General features: G+C 69.7%; 3 protein-coding genes across 3 annotated transcripts; all 3 read right to left on the bottom strand.

Annotated features, from left to right (window-relative positions):
• Positions 1–611: 611 nt before the first annotated feature.
• On the bottom strand, positions 612–8,189 carry CILP2 (cartilage intermediate layer protein 2). Its single transcript, XM_075776668.1, has 9 exons — positions 7,920–8,189; positions 6,484–6,582; positions 5,913–6,185; positions 5,469–5,651; positions 4,976–5,134; positions 4,610–4,870; positions 4,358–4,466; positions 4,104–4,261; positions 612–4,003 (listed from the first exon to the last, which is right to left on the bottom strand). The coding sequence occupies exons 1-9, from the start codon at positions 7,978–7,980 to the stop codon at positions 1,611–1,613; spliced, it is 3,696 nt and encodes a 1,231-aa protein (XP_075632783.1). The 5' UTR covers positions 7,981–8,189; the 3' UTR covers positions 612–1,610.
• Positions 8,190–9,171: 982 nt separating this feature from the next.
• YJEFN3 (YjeF N-terminal domain containing 3) lies at positions 9,172–16,549 on the bottom strand. The gene is made up of 6 exons (XM_075776586.1): positions 16,382–16,549; positions 12,559–12,667; positions 10,892–11,002; positions 10,687–10,800; positions 10,061–10,211; positions 9,172–9,404 (listed from the first exon to the last, which is right to left on the bottom strand). The coding sequence occupies exons 1-6, from the start codon at positions 16,426–16,428 to the stop codon at positions 9,190–9,192; spliced, it is 747 nt and encodes a 248-aa protein (XP_075632701.1). The 5' UTR covers positions 16,429–16,549; the 3' UTR covers positions 9,172–9,189.
• A 581-nt stretch (positions 16,550–17,130) lies between these two features.
• Positions 17,131–18,580, bottom strand: NDUFA13 (NADH:ubiquinone oxidoreductase subunit A13). Its single transcript, XM_075776652.1, has 5 exons — positions 18,424–18,580; positions 18,222–18,300; positions 17,829–17,900; positions 17,683–17,752; positions 17,131–17,393 (listed from the first exon to the last, which is right to left on the bottom strand). The coding sequence occupies exons 1-5, from the start codon at positions 18,515–18,517 to the stop codon at positions 17,274–17,276; spliced, it is 435 nt and encodes a 144-aa protein (XP_075632767.1). The 5' UTR covers positions 18,518–18,580; the 3' UTR covers positions 17,131–17,273.
• Between the last annotated feature and the right edge of the window lie 1,119 nt (positions 18,581–19,699).

The following is a 19,699-nucleotide window of genomic DNA, read 5'->3' as shown; positions in this document are numbered from 1 at the left end:
CCCCCCCCCCCGCATCCCCCTGGGTGCCCCGCGTCCCCTTTGATCTCGCGAGCGGCCGCATCCAGTACAAGGGTGAAAAAAAATGCCGCGTTGTGGCCAAGCCGTGTTGTAAAAGGGAAACGTTGTCCCGGGAGCGGTTTGGCCCCATAAACCCAGCCTGTTCCATTACAGCATCCTCCGGGAGCTGCGGGTGGGGGGGGGCACGAAGGGGGGGGTGACGCCTGTGAAACCCAGCCGGTACCGCGAGCCGGGGTGGGGGGACACGTACGGACAGCAGCCGGACAGACGGACCCCCTGCCCTTCGCCCTGGCCGGGGTCACCGAGCGGGTGCCCGGCTCCTCCATCGGCCACATCCCCGTGCTGGGGGGGACCATGGGGCTGGATGCTCCCCCCTCCCCGGCTGCCACGTCCCCCGGCCGCGGGGAGCTGGCACGGTTCCCCCCACGCCGCTGCCAGCCGGCTGAACCGAGCCCAAGGCAAACAGGAGCCGCTACCGTGCAGGGCAGGAGGCGATGGGGCAGGAGTTTGGGGGCGGGGGGGGGATACACGGGTCTGGGCACCCCCGGAGAAACCCGTCAGCCAGGCGGGTGTACACACAACCATATATTTCGTAATAAATAATGTACAAATCCGTACGTGCCCTCGGTATGCACCGGCACCACTGCCGCGGGGCTGCACCCTGCCATCGCCTCTCGCTCGCTGCCCCGGCACACCCCAGGAGCTGGGGGTGGGGGGGGGGGGTCCCGGTGCTGGGGAGGGGGTTTAAGAAATGCCGCCTTTTTTTTTTTTTTTTTCTCCTGGGAAAAAGGTAGTTGGGGCAAAACACTCCCCGAGGGCAAAAATAGATGTGTCAGTGAGAGCAGGATGGGTGCAGGATGAGGCCCGTCCACGCTCTGTGCTGAGCTCGAGTGAAGGCTGTGGGGACCGAGCCCGGCGTCCCAGGCACGCCGCATGCCGCCGAACCCCCACGCCACGGCCGGAAAGCTGGCACTGTGCCGTGCCGGGACAGAGAGCACAGGGAGGGCTTTTTATCCACATCCTCGGGGTTTTTCCCCAAAAGAAACCCCACGTTTCCTTGTGGGGCGCAGAGCAGGGATGCAGCGGGTGCTCCCAGCTCCTGGCACCCTCGGCCAGCGCCAGCCCCGGCGTAGGCACACGGGAGCCCCGTTACGGGGCACAGGGCAAAGTGCCGGGCAGGGGACCCCTTCCCATCCCAGCCCCTTCCCCTATTCGCTTCCACCCCCTCTTTTATTCTTTTTTATTTAAATAACCCCCCGTGGGGCCGTGGCCCCGCTGCCGGCACCACCGGCACCGCGGTCCCTGGGGCTGAGCACCAAGAGCTGCCCCGCACGGGGCTGGGGGCGAGGGCAGGGGCAGCGTCGGGGGGGGGGGCTGGCGAGGCCAGTGGGGGCTGCCCACTGTCACCCCCCTCCCCACGTCCCGGTGGTCCCCTGCCCCGCTGTCCCCCAGGGGCACGGCAGGAGGGTCCCACTCCACGTGTCCCCTCTCTGCGTGCCCTTGGTCGTTATAAATGAGCGCGGGTAAAAGCGATGGGGAAAGGGAGGGCAGAGCTGAGCCAGGGAGGGGGCACGGGGCGGGGGCCACAGTGCTCACGGCTGCCCCCAGGTCCGGCCCATCCTCCGCCGGCTGCTGGGGGTCCGGCGGGTGGCAGTGGGGCCCGGGGCTCGGGCACCAGAGGCGAAGTCCAACACCTCGGGAGGAGCCCGGCGCATCTCTCCAGTCCCCATCTCCCGCCGGATCTCGGCCAGCGCCTCGGCCGGGGCGGTCAGCAGGCGCTGGAAGAAGCTCTCCCGCCCCACCGGCCGCTCCTGGCAGGTGAAGGTGACAGCCGTGCCGGCGTCCGCCTTCATCTCCCGCGAGAAGCCGTCGGAGGTGCCGTCGAAGCAGCGGCCGATGGCGATCTCCTTGGCCAGCCGTGGGTTCTGGTCCGTCACCGTGTAGATACCGTAGTTGTGACCCAACGGGTCGACCGGTGCCAGCATGGTGAAGGCAGCCGTGTGGTTGTTCTCCGCCACGGGCGGGTGACGGCTCAGGTACTCCCGCAGGAGGCTGTTGACGGCCGTGCGGTGGCAGCTGCCTTGGGGGACGATAGAGACCAAGGTGCGATCCACGAGGCTTTGGTCAAAGAGCATCCCACTGCACTTGAACTCCACGCAGGCGCCCGAGGTGTTCTCCAGCAGCGTGTCCCGCACGCTACGGGTGTCACGCAGCCCGTAGAGCTGCCCCCGGGTGCGGGGGTGGCTGCCCCCCACGTTGCGGGACCTCACCATATACTCCTGCGGTCCCTCAATCTGCACCTTGATGAAACAAGCCCTGAACTCCTGAGGGTTGGGCCACCACGAGAGGTAGTCGCCGGTCCAGGAGGTCAGGTCGCTCTCCTTGAAGGGCACCACGTTGTACTCATACTTGTCCACCTCCACGCGGTAGAAACGGAGGTGGTTGGCGCTGACCGGTGCCTTCTCGCACTCCTCGAGGCTGCGGTAGGGGTAGATGGGACCGTTGGTCTCATCAACGTTGTTGGGATCGGGCTTGGCCACATTGATTTGGAAAGCCGTCTTCTTCAAGTCGGGGTCATCGTGGTCCAACCGGCGGTAGCCCAGCTTGCCCAGGTAGGGCTGGGACACCCCGATGGCGTTGGGGTTGAGCTTGGGGCTGGAGGCCACAGCTTCCAGCTCCTCCCCACCCAGCGTGGCGGTGACGTACGCCGAGTAGGCGTCGGGGCGCTGGCCGTCACAGAAAGCGGGCAGGCAGGCGCCGTTGGGACCCGTCACCACGCTGTCAAAGCGACCCCATGCCCGGGGATTGGCAGGGTAGCCAGGCTGGGGCTCCAGGTTGATGAGGCTGATGACCACCCCTTCCAGTTGTTCGTAGGGGTTGAACTTCTCGTTGCTGTAAGCCCTGACCTTAACGAAGCACCGGCGGTCCTCCGGCACGTCCAGGTTGAAGAGACGTCGCTCCCGGATCTCTAGGTTCCCCACCAGGAAGGTCCTCTCCTCCCTCTTCCCTCGGCTCCCCCGAGCCGGCTGGAGGACCCCCTCCTCCTCCCACAAACCAGTCTCGGGGTTCAAGGACCACAACTTCATCTTCTGCAGGTGCTCTGGCATCCGGACCTGCCCCGCATCCATCCGCACCTCCACTGGCCCCGTCTGCAGCGCCGCGCCGGTCTCCCCTTCCCGAAAATCCACGGCAAACATGCCGTAGGTCCGCAGAGGGACGATCTCCCCCTCGGCATCAGCGAAGCTGAGGTCACTGGAGGCGGCGCCGGCCGTCGCCATGTCCCTGGGGTCCAGGAAGGTGACGCTGGCTTTGACCGTGCCCCTGAAGACCTCCCCAGAGGGACGGAGGAAGGCACCGGCGGGAAGGACGAGCTCCCCAACGGGCTCCCGTCCACTCGCCTCCCCCAGCGGGATGGCGTTGCTCTGGCTGCCGTCCAGATCCACCGGCTCCTTTTTCCGCAGCATCTTGACCTCCTGGTAGACGGCACCGCCGCGGCGGTTGAAGGGCAGGACCTTGACAGCATCCACGAACCTCTGCTGCCGGTCCACGAAGCGAGCCACCAAGCGCTGCGTGTCTGGCGGCACCTCGATGGTGAAGGAGCCCTTGTAGCCGGTGAAGCCGACCTTCCTCCCACCCAGGAATATCTGCCCGAAGCGCAGGGGCTCGCCGGTGTCGGCCGCTGTCACCCGTCCCTGCACCAGGACGCGGGGCTGGGCGCAGGGTCCACAACCGCACTCAGCCACCACCTTGATGGGCAGCAGGAAGCCGGCGCAGGGGATCTCCCGCATCTCCATCCTCCGCACCCCACAGCAGCGCCCCGTATCTGCCCTGCACCCCGACTGCTCGGACGGGCTGCCGGCACACGGGGCGGGCGGGCAGCGACCCACGTTGTAGTAGCGGGAGCCGGCGGCGTCCTGTGGGCACTCGCTGGGCAGCTCCACCAGGCTCGGCTCAGGCTCCGGCTTGCAGCTCTGCTGGCCCTGGGCTGGGTGGGGGACACGGACAGGAGGGTTAGGGTGGTCCTCCCCACCGCACGCCCCATCCCGTGATGATGACGCCGCTAACGAAGCCCATCCCGTTCTCACCCAGCACGGTGAGCTGTGCCGGTGCCGATTTGATGGCACCTGCCTCGGTGCTGGCTTTGCAGTGGTAGATGCCAGCCTGCTCCGGCGCCAGCCCCCGCAGCACCAGGCGGCTGCCGTACCGGTGTACCTTCCTCTCCAGCAGCGTCCCGTTGTGGTACCTGCCGGGACGGGGATGGGCTCAGCAGGGACGCGGACGGGGCTGCCGTTCCCTGCCGTCCCCGGTCCCGGCTTTCTGTCGCCCGGATCCCGCTCACCAGTAGTATTTCTTGGGCACGGGGGTGCCCGAGGCTTTGCAGCAGAAAGTCACCTCCTGCCCGACCACCCGCACCTTCGCCTGGGGGTGCAGCACCATGTAGGGTTTCTCTGCAGGGGAGGAAGGTGGCAGAGGATGCACTGAGCCACGGCCACCCCCCCGGATCACTCCCCCCCCCCGCACGGAGCATCCTTCGGGGAGGTCCCTCGAGGGGTGCACAGCTCGCCCTCCGCCCCCCTGCCGCGATGCTCACCCAACCTCTGCAGCGTCACGTGTGCCACCGCCACGCCGGAGCCGTTGGAGATGATGGGTGCCAGTCCTGGGGCGAAGCCCTCGCGGTGGGCGCTGATGTTGGCGGAGGTGCCGTGGCAGAGCCCGGACACGGCGAAGCGCCCGTGGGCATCGCTGCGGGCCAGCAGCACTGGCGGGCGGCCCTCCAGGTAGACGTGGGCATCCGGCAGCGCCGCGCCAGCGGCGGAGACGACGGTGCCCTGCAGCGTGTGCTCGGGGCATGCTGCGGGGCAGCGCGGCGCTCAGACTCCATGGCCGTGGCCGATGGCGGGGCCACGCGAGTCGGGGGCACCAGGGAGGGGGTCCCCACGTCCCCGAGTGCAGGTACCTGGGCACGGCGAGGGGGGACATTTCTGCACCTCGGTGGGGCGGCCGGCGCACGGCATCTTCTTGGTTTTCTTGCAGCTCCGGCGCCGGACACGTGTCCCGGCACCGCCGCAGCTGCGGGAACAGGGGCCCCAGGTGCCCCACTCCATCCACGCCGGCTCTGCGGGGGAGACGCCGGGCAGGCATCGGGCACCGTGCTCCCCCCCGAGCCCCCAGCCTGGGGTGGCCCTGCAGCGCGGTGACACGGGGGGGGGGCCCCCTCTCCGGGAGGCTCCATCCAGCCGCCCGTGCCCAGCCAGCCTCGGCTCACCCCCGCACACCCCTGCCAAGCTATTTTTACCGGCGCGGCCTCTGTTATTGCAATTAAGCTGACGATGTGCAGGCAGCGATGGCCGGCAGCCGCGGCCAGGAGAGGAGCCGGAGGCGGCTGGGGGGGAGCAGCGGCCGGGGGGCAGGTGGGTGCCAGTGTGTGTGGGGGCAGCCGGGGTCCCTACCTGGGCAGGGGCCAGCGCTGCACGGCCGTCGCTCCACGGCTTTGCCCTTGCACTTGAGCTCCTTGAGCGCGACCAGCAGCCGGGCGTTGACGCAGCGGCGAGTGCGGGTCTGGGTGCCGCTGCTGCCGCAGGCGCTGCGCGAGCAGGGGCTCCAGGACGACCAGTGTGACCAGTAGATGTGCTCTGGGGGAAGGGGGGGGGGATGGAGAGGGGTTAACTGGAAACTCGCCGCCCGCGTCCAGCTCCGTGGGGGGACACGTTGTCCCCGGGACGATGCCCAGCGTCATGCACCCACGGGGCGATTGCTGGAGGTGGGGGCTCTGCTGTAGCGGGGGGGGGCGGTGATGAGCAAGGGGTGAGTGCAGCGATGGGTATGGACCCCCCCAAAGTGCCAGCGGGGTCCGAGGTGGGGGGTGGTGGGATGCAGCAGGGACGGGCACTCACCCAGCGGGCAGAGGAAGCGGATGTGGTAGTTGGAACAGGTCTTGCCCTGCGGCTGCTCCTTGTTGACGCAGCGAAAACCCTTCTTGGGGCTGACGTGCACCACCTCACCCACCTCCTCGGGCAGCTCCCACTCGGTGGTGCGGGCCTGGATGGCCACCGGCCGCTCGCAGACGCGCCCACGGTAGTAGAAGCGAATGGCCTCCAGGCTCTCGTAGTCCCCGTCCCCCCCGGGGTGGTCGATGTTGAACCAGGACGTCCACTCGGCTCCTCTGCCTGGGATGGAGCGAGCCCTGAGTGCGCGGATGGGGAGCGGCCCCCCCCTGTCCTGAAGCACCCCGGGGTGCCATCGGGGCTGGGGAGAGCTCGGGGACGTCGAGGGCTGCGTGGACCACGGATGAGTGGATGAAAGCACGTGGGAAGGGAGGGCACCGGGGGATGCGGCGTGGGAGCCTCAGGGAGCACAGGGTGGACATCACGTCCCTGCTGCGAGGGGGACGCCACCGCGGGGGGAGATGGCACCTCCCGGGCTGCGGGTCCCTGGTGGGACGGTGGGGCTTGGGGACAGCCGTACCTGCCGTGTCCAGGTCGAGGTCTGCCAGGCTGGGGGCTGCTTTCCAGGGCTTCCCCGCCGCGCCGCTCTTGCCCAGCTCCGAGTCGTTCTCCAGGGGCTCTGGAGGAAGCACAGGGTGAGAGCACCGGGTGCCAGGGCACCCTCATCCTGGGGCACCCAACAGCGCCGAGCCGTGGGCACTGACGGACCACGTCCCCATGGGATGGGGACCCCTCAGCCCTGGCTGCTCTGGGGTGAGCTCACCCTGGGGGTGATGCGGGACAGGGAGACGAGCCGGGATGCCCATGGATGCGCCAGCTACACCGAGGCCACGGCACAACCCTGGCATCACACCGAGCCCCCACAGCCAAACCAGGATTCGGCATGAAATTGGGCTGTAAAACCACAGCCCGGGTGGGGGAGGCTGCTGTGCACCCCAGGTGGAGGGGGTGTGTCCCCCCCAGCTCCCCCCAAGCCCAGCCAGCCACGTCCCACGGGAGTTAAGCCCAGGGAGCCGGGATCTCCACGGGCAGCTCTGCCCGCCCGCCCCTCGCGCGGGTGATCCTGGGTGTTGAGATGGGGGGGTTCAGCCACGCAGGGGGGGACAGGAGAAACCTGGCCTCTGGTGCCTGTCACCCACGAGGATGGGCAGGATGCGTCCAAACACCCAGACACCCCTGTGCAGCCCGGAGCACTGTGGGCACCCCACGGGCAAGCAGTGGGTGCCCCATAGGCACCCCATAGGCACCCCATGGGAACGCAGTGGGCACCATCCTGCACCAGCAGCAATCCCACGGTGGGGGGGACTCGACCCTGCCGCCCCTGTCCCCTCCCCAGGCAGAAAGGAGCTGGGGGACAGTGGGGACCCACCACAGCCCCCGTCCTGCACGTGGATGGATTTTTGTCCTCGGACCAGGGACATTCCTGGCTCCGTCTCGCACGGATGTTGCCCTTGGCACCTTGCGGAGACCCCCCGCCAGGCTGGGGGAACCTCAGCAAAAAGGGCAAAAAAGCCCCCACGGCGGAGCTGGGGTGACCGAGTCAGCCGGGGCTTCCCGCAGGTGCTCGGCCGTCTGGAGCAGGCAGGGCTGGCGGGGACACGGCACGGGGCATGTCCCCGTCCCTCTGGTGACATGGCCCCGGGGAGGGCGAAGCTGCCCCGAGCCTCGCCAACGCGTCCCCCCGCCGGCAGATGCCAGAGGGACCGTCCCCGGCCATGCCCACGACCCTGCCGCACCTCTGTCCCCGGCACACATCTGTCCCCGGCACACATCTGTCCCCGGCACGCATCTGTCCCCGGCACACATCTGTCCCCGGCACACATCTGGCGAGCGCTCGGCCCCATCCCCATCCTGCCCCGCGTCACCGCCGCCGGCCCCCAGGAGGGCAGGGATGCCCCTGGCCGGCGGCACGGCCGGGGTCCCCACGCCGTGGTTAGATGGCAGACCCGGCCTTACCTGGTGCCCTGGCACCGTGCAGGGCGGCGAGAGCCAGGAGGGCCAGCGCCAGCTCCCCCATGGCTGCCTGCGCGGCAGCCGCTCGGCCGGCGACTGTGAGCGCGGCGGCACCGCGGGTCTATATATGAGGCCTTTCCCCCTTGCGCCGGCAGACAGCGGCAATCGGCTCCTGGCACTCGGGGCCGTCGGCTCTGCCGGGGCTGGATCGGTGTCAAGAGGGAAGCGGGAAGGAGCCCTCCCCGGCGAGCCGGCCACGCGCTGCTGCTCACCGCTCCAGCCCGGGAAACTTGAGGGTTTGTTTTTGCAAAGCTGCTAAAATTGGATGCGCTTGGGAATGCAGAGGGGAGGGAAGGGAAAAAGCCGAGCGAGCCTGGCCTCGGCGCTCCTGCGGTTGGGGTCGGGGTGCCAGCGCTCCCCTGGCACCCGCTGCCCCCGGGGGCACGGCGGACTGGCGGGGCCGGTGGGCGCCCACGCCGTGACCTGGCCCACGTGGGTGCGCTGAAGCTGCCCGTGTCCCGATGCCGAGCTGGAGCTGAGGCCGTGCAGAGCTCGGTGCACCCATGGCCCTGACCGCCTTCCGGGGCTGCAGGATGCACAGCACCCAGCGGCGCTGGCGTGTGATGGTGAAGGAGGGGGGGGATGACACACACGGTGGGGATCACCCCCAAACCGCAGCCACCCGTGGTTGGGGACCGCGGCCCCTGCCCGCAGCCCGGCTGGCGGAAATCCCGGCGCATTCCCTGCATTCCCCGAAAACTCCGGCTGCACCGAGCTCCCGGAGTGGGGGAGGCAGCTCCCAGTGCCGTTGTGGGGCCGAGGACACCCGCTCTGCCGGGACAGGCGGGGACGGTCCCCAGGGGTGGCTCGTCACTGCCCTCCCCATTAATTGAACACCCCACAGTGAGGGGACTGCTCCCGCGACCCTTCCCCAGTCTGTTCGAGGGTTTCAGGCTGGGGGGGGATGCAGCAGCACCAGGGACACCCCCCACCACCCACAGGACCCCGGCGGCTGCCCACGTCCCCACGGGACAGGCGATAGAGGTCACAGCGGGTCCGTCCCCAAAAGCGGGCTGGCAGCAGGTCCCGGGGACGCAGCACAGGGCAGCGGGGGGGGGGTGAGTCGTGCGCGGAGCCGAGCCGCCCCCGGCGTGGACGGGGCGTGGGACCGAGTCCCAGCACAAGCCCCCAGCACAACCCCTGCGGGAGACCACCGGCCCCTCGCCCGTGTCCCCACCAGACACCGGCCGCGGGGCAGAAGCCACCAAGCGCTTTATTGGCGAGGGGCTCGCAGGGCCACCACGCACTCCGTGCCGGGGTACTCGGGTGGGTTGAGCTCGAACTTCTTCTGCACGTCGTAGGGAAGGAACCGACCGGCCACGAAGTGCTGGCGGCCCAGGAAGCGGCGGGCGCACTGCTTGGGTGCCGACAGTGACACCAGCACGTCGGGGCTGATCCCGCCGCTGCTCCCGGCCTCCACGTCCCACCCTGCGACGGCAAAAATAAAGACACGGGGAGGGGGTCAGGGGGGTGGCCCCAGGGGACGCGGTGATGCCAGGAGCTCCGAGGTGATGCGCCGGTGGAGGATGCTCTGGGGTGGTGCAGGTGGGGAGGGCACAGGGAGGATGGGGTGCGTGCGTCCCCTCGCCACCGGCATCGCCGCCCGGAGAGACTCCGGCTGCATCTTGGCACCACGCGGGGTTTTTCTTGGTGGGGATTCACCGGCGGCCGTGCCGAGGGCTCCTGTTTGCCGCTGCGGCGGGAGGGGGGGACACGGCGGGGGCGGGGGGGTGATGGTAATTCCAGGCCTGGCCACTAGACACCCGGGTGTTTTCAAATTACATCATGTCTCAGTTCAGGGAGTTTGTTATTTATCGTGGATGCCCTGAACGCATCCGCGGGGAGCGGCCGCCAGCCCCGGCTCCCAGTGGGGATGCTGCCAGGCTGGCGGGGGGGGGGGGGGGGAGCAGGGGGGGTCCCCGGGGGTGTCCCCACCCCGGGAGGGCACCGCAGGGGCTCCCCGGCCACCCAGGCGTCGAGCCCAGGGTGATGCAGGGTGACAAGCCCGGGGTGTGGGGTGCAGCACCCCGAGGTGGGGGCGGGGGTCCTATCCTGCCTGGGGGGGGCCGAGCGTGGTGCCGGACCTGAGGGCACGTCCAGGCTGACGATGGGGATGCGGACGTGCTTCAGGGTGGCCAGGATGGCGGCGCAGGGCTCCCTCCCCTCGCCCGCCTCCGCCTCGGCTCCCAGCACGGCGTCCACCACGGCGTTGTAGGCGTCATTGATCAGCTGCACCTGGGGGGGGACGACACACGGTGGGCAGCACTGGGGGGGAGTCCCCCGGCCACCCCGCCACGGGCCAGGCACCGAGCCCGACACGGGGATCCCGTTTTCCTGCAGAAATAGACTCACCCAGCAGCTACCGCCAAAAAATCCCCCCCACCCCCCGGACCCCCAGCCAGGGCGAGGAGGGGGGACGAGGGGCGCGGTGGTGGGGCAGAGCCCGGCACGCCGAGACGCGTGGCCTCAGCCAGGGCAGCGCTTTCGGGTCACATTCCTCCCGCCGAGCCCGGCGCTTCCAACAACAACAGAGCCGGTAGCTGGCGGGGCCGCGGCAGCCGCCGCTGGATTTCATGGCATCCCCGGGCTCCCAGCAGAGCCGGGGGGGGTGCGGCGCGGGCGGGGGGGAAGGAATAAATAAAAGAATAATAAACTCAAACCACGTCAGCCGGGGAGCATGGCGGTGGCGGCAGCTCCGGGGGGGGCTCACCTCGGTGGGGAGGTAGGAGAGGAAGGGGATGTCCATCTTCTCGCACTGCGTCGTGAAATCCCGGTACAGGGGGTCCGGGGAGCGTTTGGGGTAGAAGATGGTGGGCTCGTAGTCCTGCGTGGTGGAGAGCAGGGATGCAGCGTTGGAGCCCGGCACTGCTCAGGGACGAAGAGGAGGAGGAGGAGGAGGGGAGGAAGATACCTACAAAGATCCGCAGGTGCCGAGCACACACCAGCCCGATGGCACCGTTCTGCGCCGGGCCACACACCACCAGCACTGTGGGCTGCTTTCGCGGCAGGGATGGCAGCGGGAAGGCCTGGTGAGAGGACACAGGGACATCGCACTGCCGCTGAGCCCCGGCCCCCCGGGGCGGCCCTGGGGATGGCACCCAGCGCCGGGGATGTGGCAGGGACGTGGGGACTGGGGCTTGAGGGGAAAATGGACCTGCGGCGGGGATGTGCTGCTGGGTGGGCAGCACGGTGCGTGGTGGGGTGGGATGGCACCCGTGGTGGGACGGGGCATGTGATGGGATGGGGACGATGTCCACAGTGGGGTGGGAATGGCACCCATGGTGGGGTGGGGACGGCACCCGTGGCAGGACGGGGCCCGTAGTGGGATGAGGATGATGCCCCTGGCAGGATGCAGATGGTGCCCACAGTGGGACAGGGAAGATGCCCAAGGTGGGTTGAGGACGATGCAGAGGACAGGGACGATGCCCGTGGCGGGACGGGGCTCCCCGCCAGCCTGCAGGGAGGTGGCCGCGCGCTCCACATACCAGCAGCCTGCAAAGGGAGGCTCTGTTTATCCATTGACAGATTTTTTCCTGCTCACAGAGCCTGGCTCCGGGTCCCGTCCAACCGCCAGCGACCCGAGCGGCACGGCCTGCCTGCAGCCGCCGGTGTGCTGGACAAAGCCGCGCTTGCCTGGCCCTGGCCCTGCCCCAGCGCCGGCCGTGCTGCCAGCTGCCCTGGGGCTCCCGGGGACCCGGGAGGGGACGACACTGGGGAGCCTGGCTGGGTGAGGGGGATGCCCCAGCTGGGGTGCGGGGATGGTGTCCCTGGCTCGGCCCCACGAGGAAGAGGAGGATGCTCGGCCCCAGGAGGAGGATGCTCAGCTGGGGCTGGCGGTGGAGCCAGGGATGCTGCGATACCGGGGGTCCCTGGGGGGGGGTGGGCAGCCCCACGCTGTGGGACCAGGACCAGCCCCAAGGCAGCCCCAGGACCCAGAGAGGCTCCAACACCCAAATATTTCCCCTCCTTAGAGAAGGCGAGGGCAGAGCACGGTCCAGACACCTCCAACGGAAAAGCTGAGCCAGGCGGGCACGGAGCTCGCCAGCCTCCGAGGCACAAAGCTGCCCTTGATGCTGCACCTCCGCTCGGCCGCGCTGCCCCGGCTGCTGCCTCCTCCTCCTCCTCCTCCTCCTCACATCCAGCACGAGCGCTCAGGGCTGCCAGCACCAGGAGAGCGTTGCCAGGGCACGGGGAGCCCCGGGGAGCCCCCCAGCACCTTCCTCCCCGCACGTGGCAAGGGCAGCCGGTGCCCGGCAGTGCCGACACCCCGGGAAGGGCTGAGCATCCCCCTCCCGTGGAGGGTGTCATTCACCCCAGGGGAGATAACAAAGGGGGGCTGCGGAACGTGAAAAAAACCCACCCAGGGAGAGGGTGCAGCCCTGGCACAGCCAGAGCATCGCTTCCCGCTGGGCTCTGCCGCTGGCCCCCGGCCCCTGGCCCCGTGCCTTGGTCTGGGGCAGGATGGTGACCACAGCCGGGGGTGGGAAAGGCCATGTGGGGGGGGCGGGACGAGGGTGGGAGAGCAGGCGGTAGTGAAGCCCCCGGCCCCGCTGGGGTGTCCCCGGCCCCGCTGGCCGCTCACCTTGGTCACGGCCATGGCACAGGCGTGTCCCCAGATCTCGATCAGCTGCTGCCGCCCGAACCGGTAATCCTCCAGCAGCTCCTTCTCGATGGCCTCCGCCTCCGCTTTGCTGCGGGGGGGAGCGGACAGCAGTGAGGACGGGGACGTGCTCCCACCCCCCCGGCACTGAGCCCCTCGGGACCCCGCTCCATCCCCTGGGCGTGGGGCAGGGGATGCTCGGGGACACCGGGCTGGGGGCTCGCAGGGCTCGCGGTGGGCACAGCCAGTGGCTCGGGGCTGGGAACGTGCACGGCCGGCACGTTCAGGGGCCCGGCACCGTGGGGTGGGGGCTGTATTTCGTGCGAGGCACGGCCCTGGCAGCGTCCCCGGGCTCGTGGGGATCGGGCTGTTATATAAAAGTCGAACAATGCTGCGGTTGTTCCTTTGCTGCCGAGCCCAGAAGTTGGCAGGGCCAGGGAGCCTCCAAATTGGACAATAATTGCTCACATCTGTTGGCTCACCTGCGCCACGGATGGGAACAGCGTGTGCCGGATCCAGCGTGCCGCCGCCGCGCTTGTTATGGAAGGGACGGTGAAATCTGGCCCCCGGGAGAGGCGGGGTTGGGATCCCAGTGCCCCATGGATGAAAACCCGCAAGCCTGTGGGTGAGCTGGGGTGCTCCCCGTTTGGGGGTGCACGCTCACACCTTGCTCGGTCCCCGCTGCGGGGAGGGGACCTGCCAGCACCCTGATGTGATGCTCCCGGCCCCAGGAGCTGGAGGGGTTACAGGGCCGGGGTCCTGCTGGGTCCCTGGCTGCAGGGTGGCCCCACACCATCCAGGCCGACCCCACGGAGCAGCCACGTCCCCTGGGTGTCCTGGCAGCCCCCAAAGCCCCTGTGTCCCAGCAGACCCTGTACCATGCTGTCCCCTGGGTGTCCTGGCAGACCCCAGAGACCGCTTAGATCCGACGTACCCTGGTCATTCTGGCAGAGCCCGGAGCCCCCTGTTCCCCGGCCCCCCTGGCTGACCCCAGCCCATCCCCTGGGTGTCCTGACAAACCCACAGACCCTATAGATCTGCCACACCCTGGTCACTCTGGCAGATCCCATAGACCCCACAGACCCCATCCCCTGGCCGTGCTGACAGACCCCACGTCCTCTGGCTGACCCCAGAGACACCCCCCTACCCCCTGCATGTCCTGGCAGACCCCACGAGACCCCAGCGCCCTGGCCATCCTGGCAGACCCTCAGAAAAGCCTCATCCTGCCCAATCCCATCCCATCCCCTCCATCCCATACTTTCCCACCCTGTCCCATCCATCCCATCCCGTCCCATCCGTCCCATCCATCCCATCCTATCCCATCCCATCCATCCCATCCTGTCCCATCCCATCCATCCCATCCCATCCCATCCATCCCATCCTATCCCATCCATCCCATCCCGTCCCATCCCATCCCATCCCATCCATCCCATCCTATCCCATCCATCCCATCCCGTCCCATCCCATCCCATCCCATCTATCCCATCCCATCCCATCCATCCCATCCCGTCCCATCCGTCCCATCCCATCCCATCCTATCCCATCCCATCCATCCCATCCTGTCCCATCCCATCCCATCCATCCCATCCTATCCCATCCATCCCATTCCGTCCCATCCCGTCCCATCCCATCTATCCCATCCCATCCCATCCCATCCCTTCCATCCCATCCCATCCCATCCCATCCATCCCATCCCGTCCCATCCCATCTATCCCATCCCATCCCATCTATCCTATCCCATCCCATCCCATCTATCCCATCCCATCCCATCCCGTCCCATCCCATCCTATCCCATCCCATCCCATCCCATCCCATCCCATCCCATCCCATCCATCCCATCCCATCCCATCCGTCCCATCCCATCCCATCCTATCCCATCCCATCCATCCCATCCTGTCCCATCCCATCCCATCCATCCCATCCCATCCATCCCATCCTATCCCATCCATCCCATTCCGTCCCATCCCGTCCCATCCCATCTATCCCATCCCATCCCATCCCATCCCTTCCATCCCATCCCATCCCATCCATCCCATCCCGTCCCATCCCATCCCATCTATCCCATCCCATCCCATCTATCCCATCCCATCCCATCCCATCCCGTCCCATCCCATCCCATCCCATCCCATCTATCCCATCCCATCCCATCCCATCCCATCCCATCCCATCCCATCCCATCCCATCTATCCTATCCCATCCCATCCCATCTATCCCATCCCATCCATCCCATCCGATCCCATCCCGTCCCATCCCATCCATCCCGTCCCATCCCATCCCGTCCCCAATCCTTTGGTGCCCTCTAGTGAGTCCCAGCCCAGCCCCAGCCCCACATCGGGGTCCTGTGGGCAAATGGGGGGAAAGGGGCCAAACCAGCCCCGGTCGCCCCTCCCGTGGCGGGGCTGGCAGAGCCGAGCGGGCCCCAGCACAGCTGCGGTGTCGGTCACCCAACAAAAGGCACGTTTCGGCTCTGACAAAGTTCCCCACGTCTGCTCCGGGGGAGAACATTGCCCGTAATCGCTGCTGGCAGGGAAACCTGGGCCCAGGCCCGGGCTGGCTCCCGCTGTCCTGGCACCATCCCCGGGAGGGGACATCACGGGGCTCCCTGCGTGCTGGCTCGCCGCCCACCCGGAGACCAGTGTCCCCCCCAAATGCTCCGGGGGGGTGACACGTTCGCCACCAGTTTCCCCCCCCGCTCGCCCCGGGGTTTGCAGTTTGACTTTGCTCTGGGGTCTGGGGAGGTGCGGAGGGGGGACAGGGCAGGGGGGGACAGGGGGGACATTGCTGCTCCCGTCCCCTGCACAGGGGTAGGTACCCCTGAGAGCCCGGGGGAGACCCAGCAAAGCCCAGTCCGACCCAGTTCAACCCAGTTACTGGTGCCTCCCTGGATGGCCAGGGCTGCCGCTGCACTGACGGGGCAGAGACCTCATGGGGAGCAGGAGGGAGAGGGGCCGGTGGACGAGGGGCTTGAGAGCACCCCTCCAGTGTCCCCTCCCGCACCCCGGCCCGGGGACATCCCGAGCTCTGCATCCTGGCCCCGCATCCCGGTTCTGCATCCCCGGTCCACATCCCAGCTCCACACCCGCTTCTCGGGCGCCCCGGCCGTCCCTCCCCGGCACAACTCGGCTGCGGGACCCCCCCGCCCTGCCGGGGTACAAGCGGGGGGACACCAGAGGCACCAGCCCTGCCCGGGACCGGGGTCCCCCCGCTTCGCTCCCCGCGCTGGGGACGCTCCTGCCGGAGCCATCCCTGCCGCAGCCATGGAGACCCGGGATGCAGTTGCTCTGGCAACCGAGGCTATTTGGGTACCAGTCCCCCCCCTCCCACCCCTCGCCCCCGCGGCTCGGGGGTGCGAGCAGCCGGGGTGGGATTGTCCCGGGGGACCGACTGTCCCGGGGGACACGCGTGGGGACAGCGCGGGAGCCGGAGGCGCCGTGTCCCTGCCCGGAGGAGCCCGGGAGCATCAGAGGGGGCAGGAGCCGACCCGAGGGGGGTCCCGGGGCACCGGAGGGTTCCGCCCCACCACCGGCACCGCGGGAGCCCCCAGCATCTTCCCGGGCGGCCGCCCGGTACCGGGACCCCCACGACATCCCTGCGGACCAGCCCAGGGTGCGCCGGGGGGGGGACACCCGCTGGGGGGGGGGGGGCGGGTCCCGGCTGTACCGAGGGCGAACCCCGGCAGCCCCGGTGCGGGCACACGGTGATGGGCACAGACACGGCGAGAGCCCAGTACCGCCCCCCCCCTCCCCCGGGGCTCCCATCGCGCGGTCTGGGGGGGCTCCCCAGCGCCGGGGGTGCCCGGACTCACCTGAGGTACCGGGGCGGCTCCCGGCCGGGGCCGGGCATGGAGCTCATGCCGGGCAGCAGGACGGGGCAGCGGCGGAGCCCTGCGGGAGCGGCGGCGGCAGCGCGACCCCCCCGGTGCTTCGCGGTGCCGCCCGGGGGAGGTGGCTCCGGCTGCCCCCGCCCCGGCCCGGCCCCCCCCCCCCCCCGGCTCTCCCCTCCGCCGGGAGCATCGCCCCGGCCCCCGCCCGGTGCTGCCGCCGGGAACGGGCACATCGGCAGCGGGGCCCGGCCGGGGCAGGGGCGGCAGAAAGCGGGTCTGACACCCCCCCTGCAGGCAGCGGGGGGCGGGCGGGGGGGCAGCTGCCTGCACCTCACTGCGACCCCGGGAAGCACCTTCCCTCCCCTGAGCAACAGACCAAAATCGGCGGGTTTTGAGCCCTCCCCGCCAAGAGACCATCTGCAGCATCGGGGCCCGCAGGGCGAGCTCAGAGCCTGCAGGGCTTGCCCCCCCCCCGCCAAACCCCGACCCCCTGCCAGACCCCACCGGGACACTGAGAGGGACAATTCCCCAGGGCAGGGGACAGGCAGGGCCGGGAACACAAGGACCCGGCCCCGCTCGGGTGCTTTGGGCAGCGGGAACACAGCCCAGCTCAGCCACGCAGCGACCGGTCGCCCGGCCCACCCCGGTCCGGGGTTCTGGGGGTGAGTGCCGGGACCCCCGGACACACAGGCGCAGGGAAGAGCAACAGGAACACGCACGACACCGTGTCCGACACCGCGGATCCGTGTGGTTTTAATAACTGACACTGGAAATGGCGGCAGCTGGCAGCCGCCATCACCCCCACGGCACCGGGGGAAGGTGGCAGCCCGGGAAGCGCCGGACCAGGCCGTGCCGGACGAGGCCGTGCCGTGCCTCAGACGTAGTACTGCAGCCCGAACTTCTCGTTGTCCATCTCGCTGGTGGGGCGCAGGTAGTAGAGCTCGTCCAGCGTTGGGGGGACCCAGCGGTCGGTGTGGAACAGGGACTCGCCGACCTGGGTGGGGAGAGAGCGCTGGAGGGGAGCGGGCACAGCCGCACCACGGGGATCAGCGTCCCCCCCGCTCTCAGCCCTGACGGGGGGGGACAGGCTTTACCCCCCAGCGTAGCCCCTCGTGCCGCCGGTTCCTGGGGGGCTTCTTCACGCCCAGGCGATCTGAGCTTTCCAAGAGACCCGACACGGACCCAAACCCACCGGGCCGGCCGGTTCCTGCTGCGTGGGGCTCACCGAGGGGCAGCCTCCAGCACAGCCCCCCCCCACCCCGGGGCACCCAGGACTCACAAACCTTCCAGCCAGGAACGTCCTTCATGATTTTGGCCTCTTCATCCAGGTTCTGCCGCAGCAGGCGGAGGGTCCTGCAAGAGAGGGGGAGGCTGAGCCCGGGGCACGGGGACGCAGCGCCCGCTGGGGTCCCCCTGCGCCCCCCGGTACCTGCGGTCCGACTCCGCCTGCAGCAGCGGCATCAGGGCGATCCGCGCCTCCAGGTCCTCGATGAGCAGCCGCCTGCACCGGCACGGGACGGGGACACACACACACACACACACACAGAGCTCAGCGGGGCACCGGGGGGAGCGGGAGAACCGGGGGAGGCTGGGGGGGGGGGGAGCTGGAAAGGGCCGGGGGGTCCCGGGGAGTGGACGTGGGGGAAGCAAACCCCGGGCAGGGAACCGGCAGTCCCGGGGGCGGAGGGGGAGAACGAGGTGCCAGAACCGGTGAGCCCTCGGGCAGGAGCCGCAGAGGAGGCGGGGGATCGCGGGCGGGGGGAGCGGAGCGTCCCGGGGAGGGACCGGGGGCAGCCCCGGGGCGGGGGCAGGGAGGCCACACCTGCGCTCCCGGTTCCACTTGATGAGGGTGTAGTAGCCCAGCAGGAGGCTGCCGATGCCGAGCGCGAAGAGGCTGTAACCTGCGGGGGGGGGGGGGGGGAGCGGCGGTGAGCGGCGGCACCGGGGGGACACCGGAGGGACAGCGGGCCGGGCCTCCCCCCGCGGGGCCTCCCGAGCCCGGCCCGGCCCCGCTCCCCGCCCACCTGAGAGGCCGCGGCGCGGGAGGTGCCGCTTGTAGTCGATGGGCCCGTACCCGCCCGGCGGGGCCATGTCCTGCTTCACCTTCGGCGCCGCCATCCCGGCGGCCGCACCGACGTCACTTCCGCCCCGCTCGCAGGAAGCGCTCTGCGGGGGCGCTGTCACGTGACGCCGGCCCATCTCCCCCGCAGAGCGCCGCCGGCCGCGCCTTAAAGGGGCAACGCCGGCTGCGGGCAGCGGTGGGGTCCGCTCCCGTCGGTCCCGGTGCGGCCGGGGAGAGCCCGGCGGGCGGGTGGACGGACCGGGAGGCGGCGGCGGCGGCCGGGAGGTGTCGCCGAGCACTCGGGCAGGGCGTGGGGGTGTGGGCGGGGACAACGGGGGCGCCCGCTGCGCTCCGTGCACTGATCCTGCACCCTCGGGTGCTCAGCCCCTCCGTGCACGGCCGGTACCGGGGCAGGGCTCCTGCACACACACACACACACACCCACCCCCCCCCCGCCGCCGTGCACGCTCGCATCGGTGCACGCACCCCCCTGTGCCCGCTCGGTGCCGGTGCACCCCCGGGGACCGGCCGGGCGGGGCGGCTGCGGGTGCTGGAGCTACGGGAGGGTGTGGGGGGCGCAGGGGGGGGTGCACCCCCTGGCAGGCAGCCCCCAGCTTCGGGCACCCACCAGCAGCAAGAGCGCGCGCCCTGGCAAACCCGCCCCCAACAGCGTTGCACCCCACCGGCGGGCGTGCACGGACGGGCAGCGTGCGCTACGGCGCGTGCAGCCACCGGCAAAGCAGGCAGCAAAAAACGTGCAAGCGTGCACACTGGCAGGCGTGCACCAAACCCCGTGTGCACCCAGCAGCGAACAGGCCCCGGGGCAGCGTGTGTCCCCGTGTGTCCCCCCCCCCCCCCAGCCCCTTGCACCCCAAGTCCCGGCTGTGCGCAGCCCCCCCCGGCCCAGAGGCCCCCCCAGCACCCGCTGTTTTCCCTGTGCACCCCCCCCCACCACCCTCCCCAAGTCCCGGGGGTCCCAGCTCAGCCCTGGCACCGCAGGGCAGGAGCGGGGTGAGGGGCACCACAGCACCCTGCACCCCCGGGCGGGTTTTTCCCTGCACCCCCCCCAAATCCATAAACCCTCGGACGCTTCAGATCAAGGTCACTCTTGTCTTAAGCTCCAATCGGCGGCCGTAATCCCTCAGCTGCTGCTGCGGGGAATTAATGACTTTGCAGCTGGCGCGGCCGAGGTGCCCCCCGGGATGCTGGGGGCAGCCCCGGGTGGGGGGACAGGGCAC

The sequence above is a fragment of the Balearica regulorum genome, chromosome 26 (genome assembly GCF_011004875.1).
Source record: "Balearica regulorum gibbericeps isolate bBalReg1 chromosome 26, bBalReg1.pri, whole genome shotgun sequence".
Taxonomy (NCBI): domain Eukaryota; kingdom Metazoa; phylum Chordata; class Aves; order Gruiformes; family Gruidae; genus Balearica; species Balearica regulorum.
The sequence above is the reverse complement of the archived record's forward strand: the minus strand, read 5'-3'. Positions and strand labels throughout refer to the sequence as shown.

What these genes read in the sequence shown, in the direction of transcription:
- NDUFA13 (XM_075776652.1), bottom strand. Translation starts at nt 18,517, where the DNA reads ATGGCGGCGCCGAAGGTGAAGCAGGACATGGCCCCGCCGGGCGGGTAC. An exon ending in AAGTGGAACCGGGAGCGCAG is followed by an intron (nt 17,901 to 18,221) that starts GTGTGGCCTCCC and finishes GTGCCGGTGCAG; the next exon opens with GCGGCTGCTCATCGAGGACC. An exon ending in AGGACGTTCCTGGCTGGAAG is followed by an intron (nt 17,394 to 17,682) that starts GTTTGTGAGTCC and finishes CTCCCCACCCAG; the next exon opens with GTCGGCGAGTCCCTGTTCCA.
- YJEFN3 (XM_075776586.1), bottom strand. Translation starts at nt 16,428, where the DNA reads ATGAGCTCCATGCCCGGCCCCGGCCGGGAGCCGCCCCGGTACCTCAG. An exon ending in GAGCCGCCCCGGTACCTCAG is followed by an intron (nt 12,668 to 16,381) that starts GTGAGTCCGGGC and finishes TCCCCCCCGCAG; the next exon opens with CAAAGCGGAGGCGGAGGCCA. An exon ending in GTGCCATGGCCGTGACCAAG is followed by an intron (nt 11,003 to 12,558) that starts GTGAGCGGCCAG and finishes TCCTCTCACCAG; the next exon opens with GCCTTCCCGCTGCCATCCCT.
- CILP2 (XM_075776668.1), bottom strand. Translation starts at nt 7,980, where the DNA reads ATGGGGGAGCTGGCGCTGGCCCTCCTGGCTCTCGCCGCCCTGCACGGT. An exon ending in CCTCGACCTGGACACGGCAG is followed by an intron (nt 6,186 to 6,483) that starts GTACGGCTGTCC and finishes GCTCCATCCCAG; the next exon opens with GCAGAGGAGCCGAGTGGACG. An exon ending in GGCACAGCTCACCGTGCTGG is followed by an intron (nt 4,004 to 4,103) that starts GTGAGAACGGGA and finishes TCCCCCACCCAG; the next exon opens with CCCAGGGCCAGCAGAGCTGC.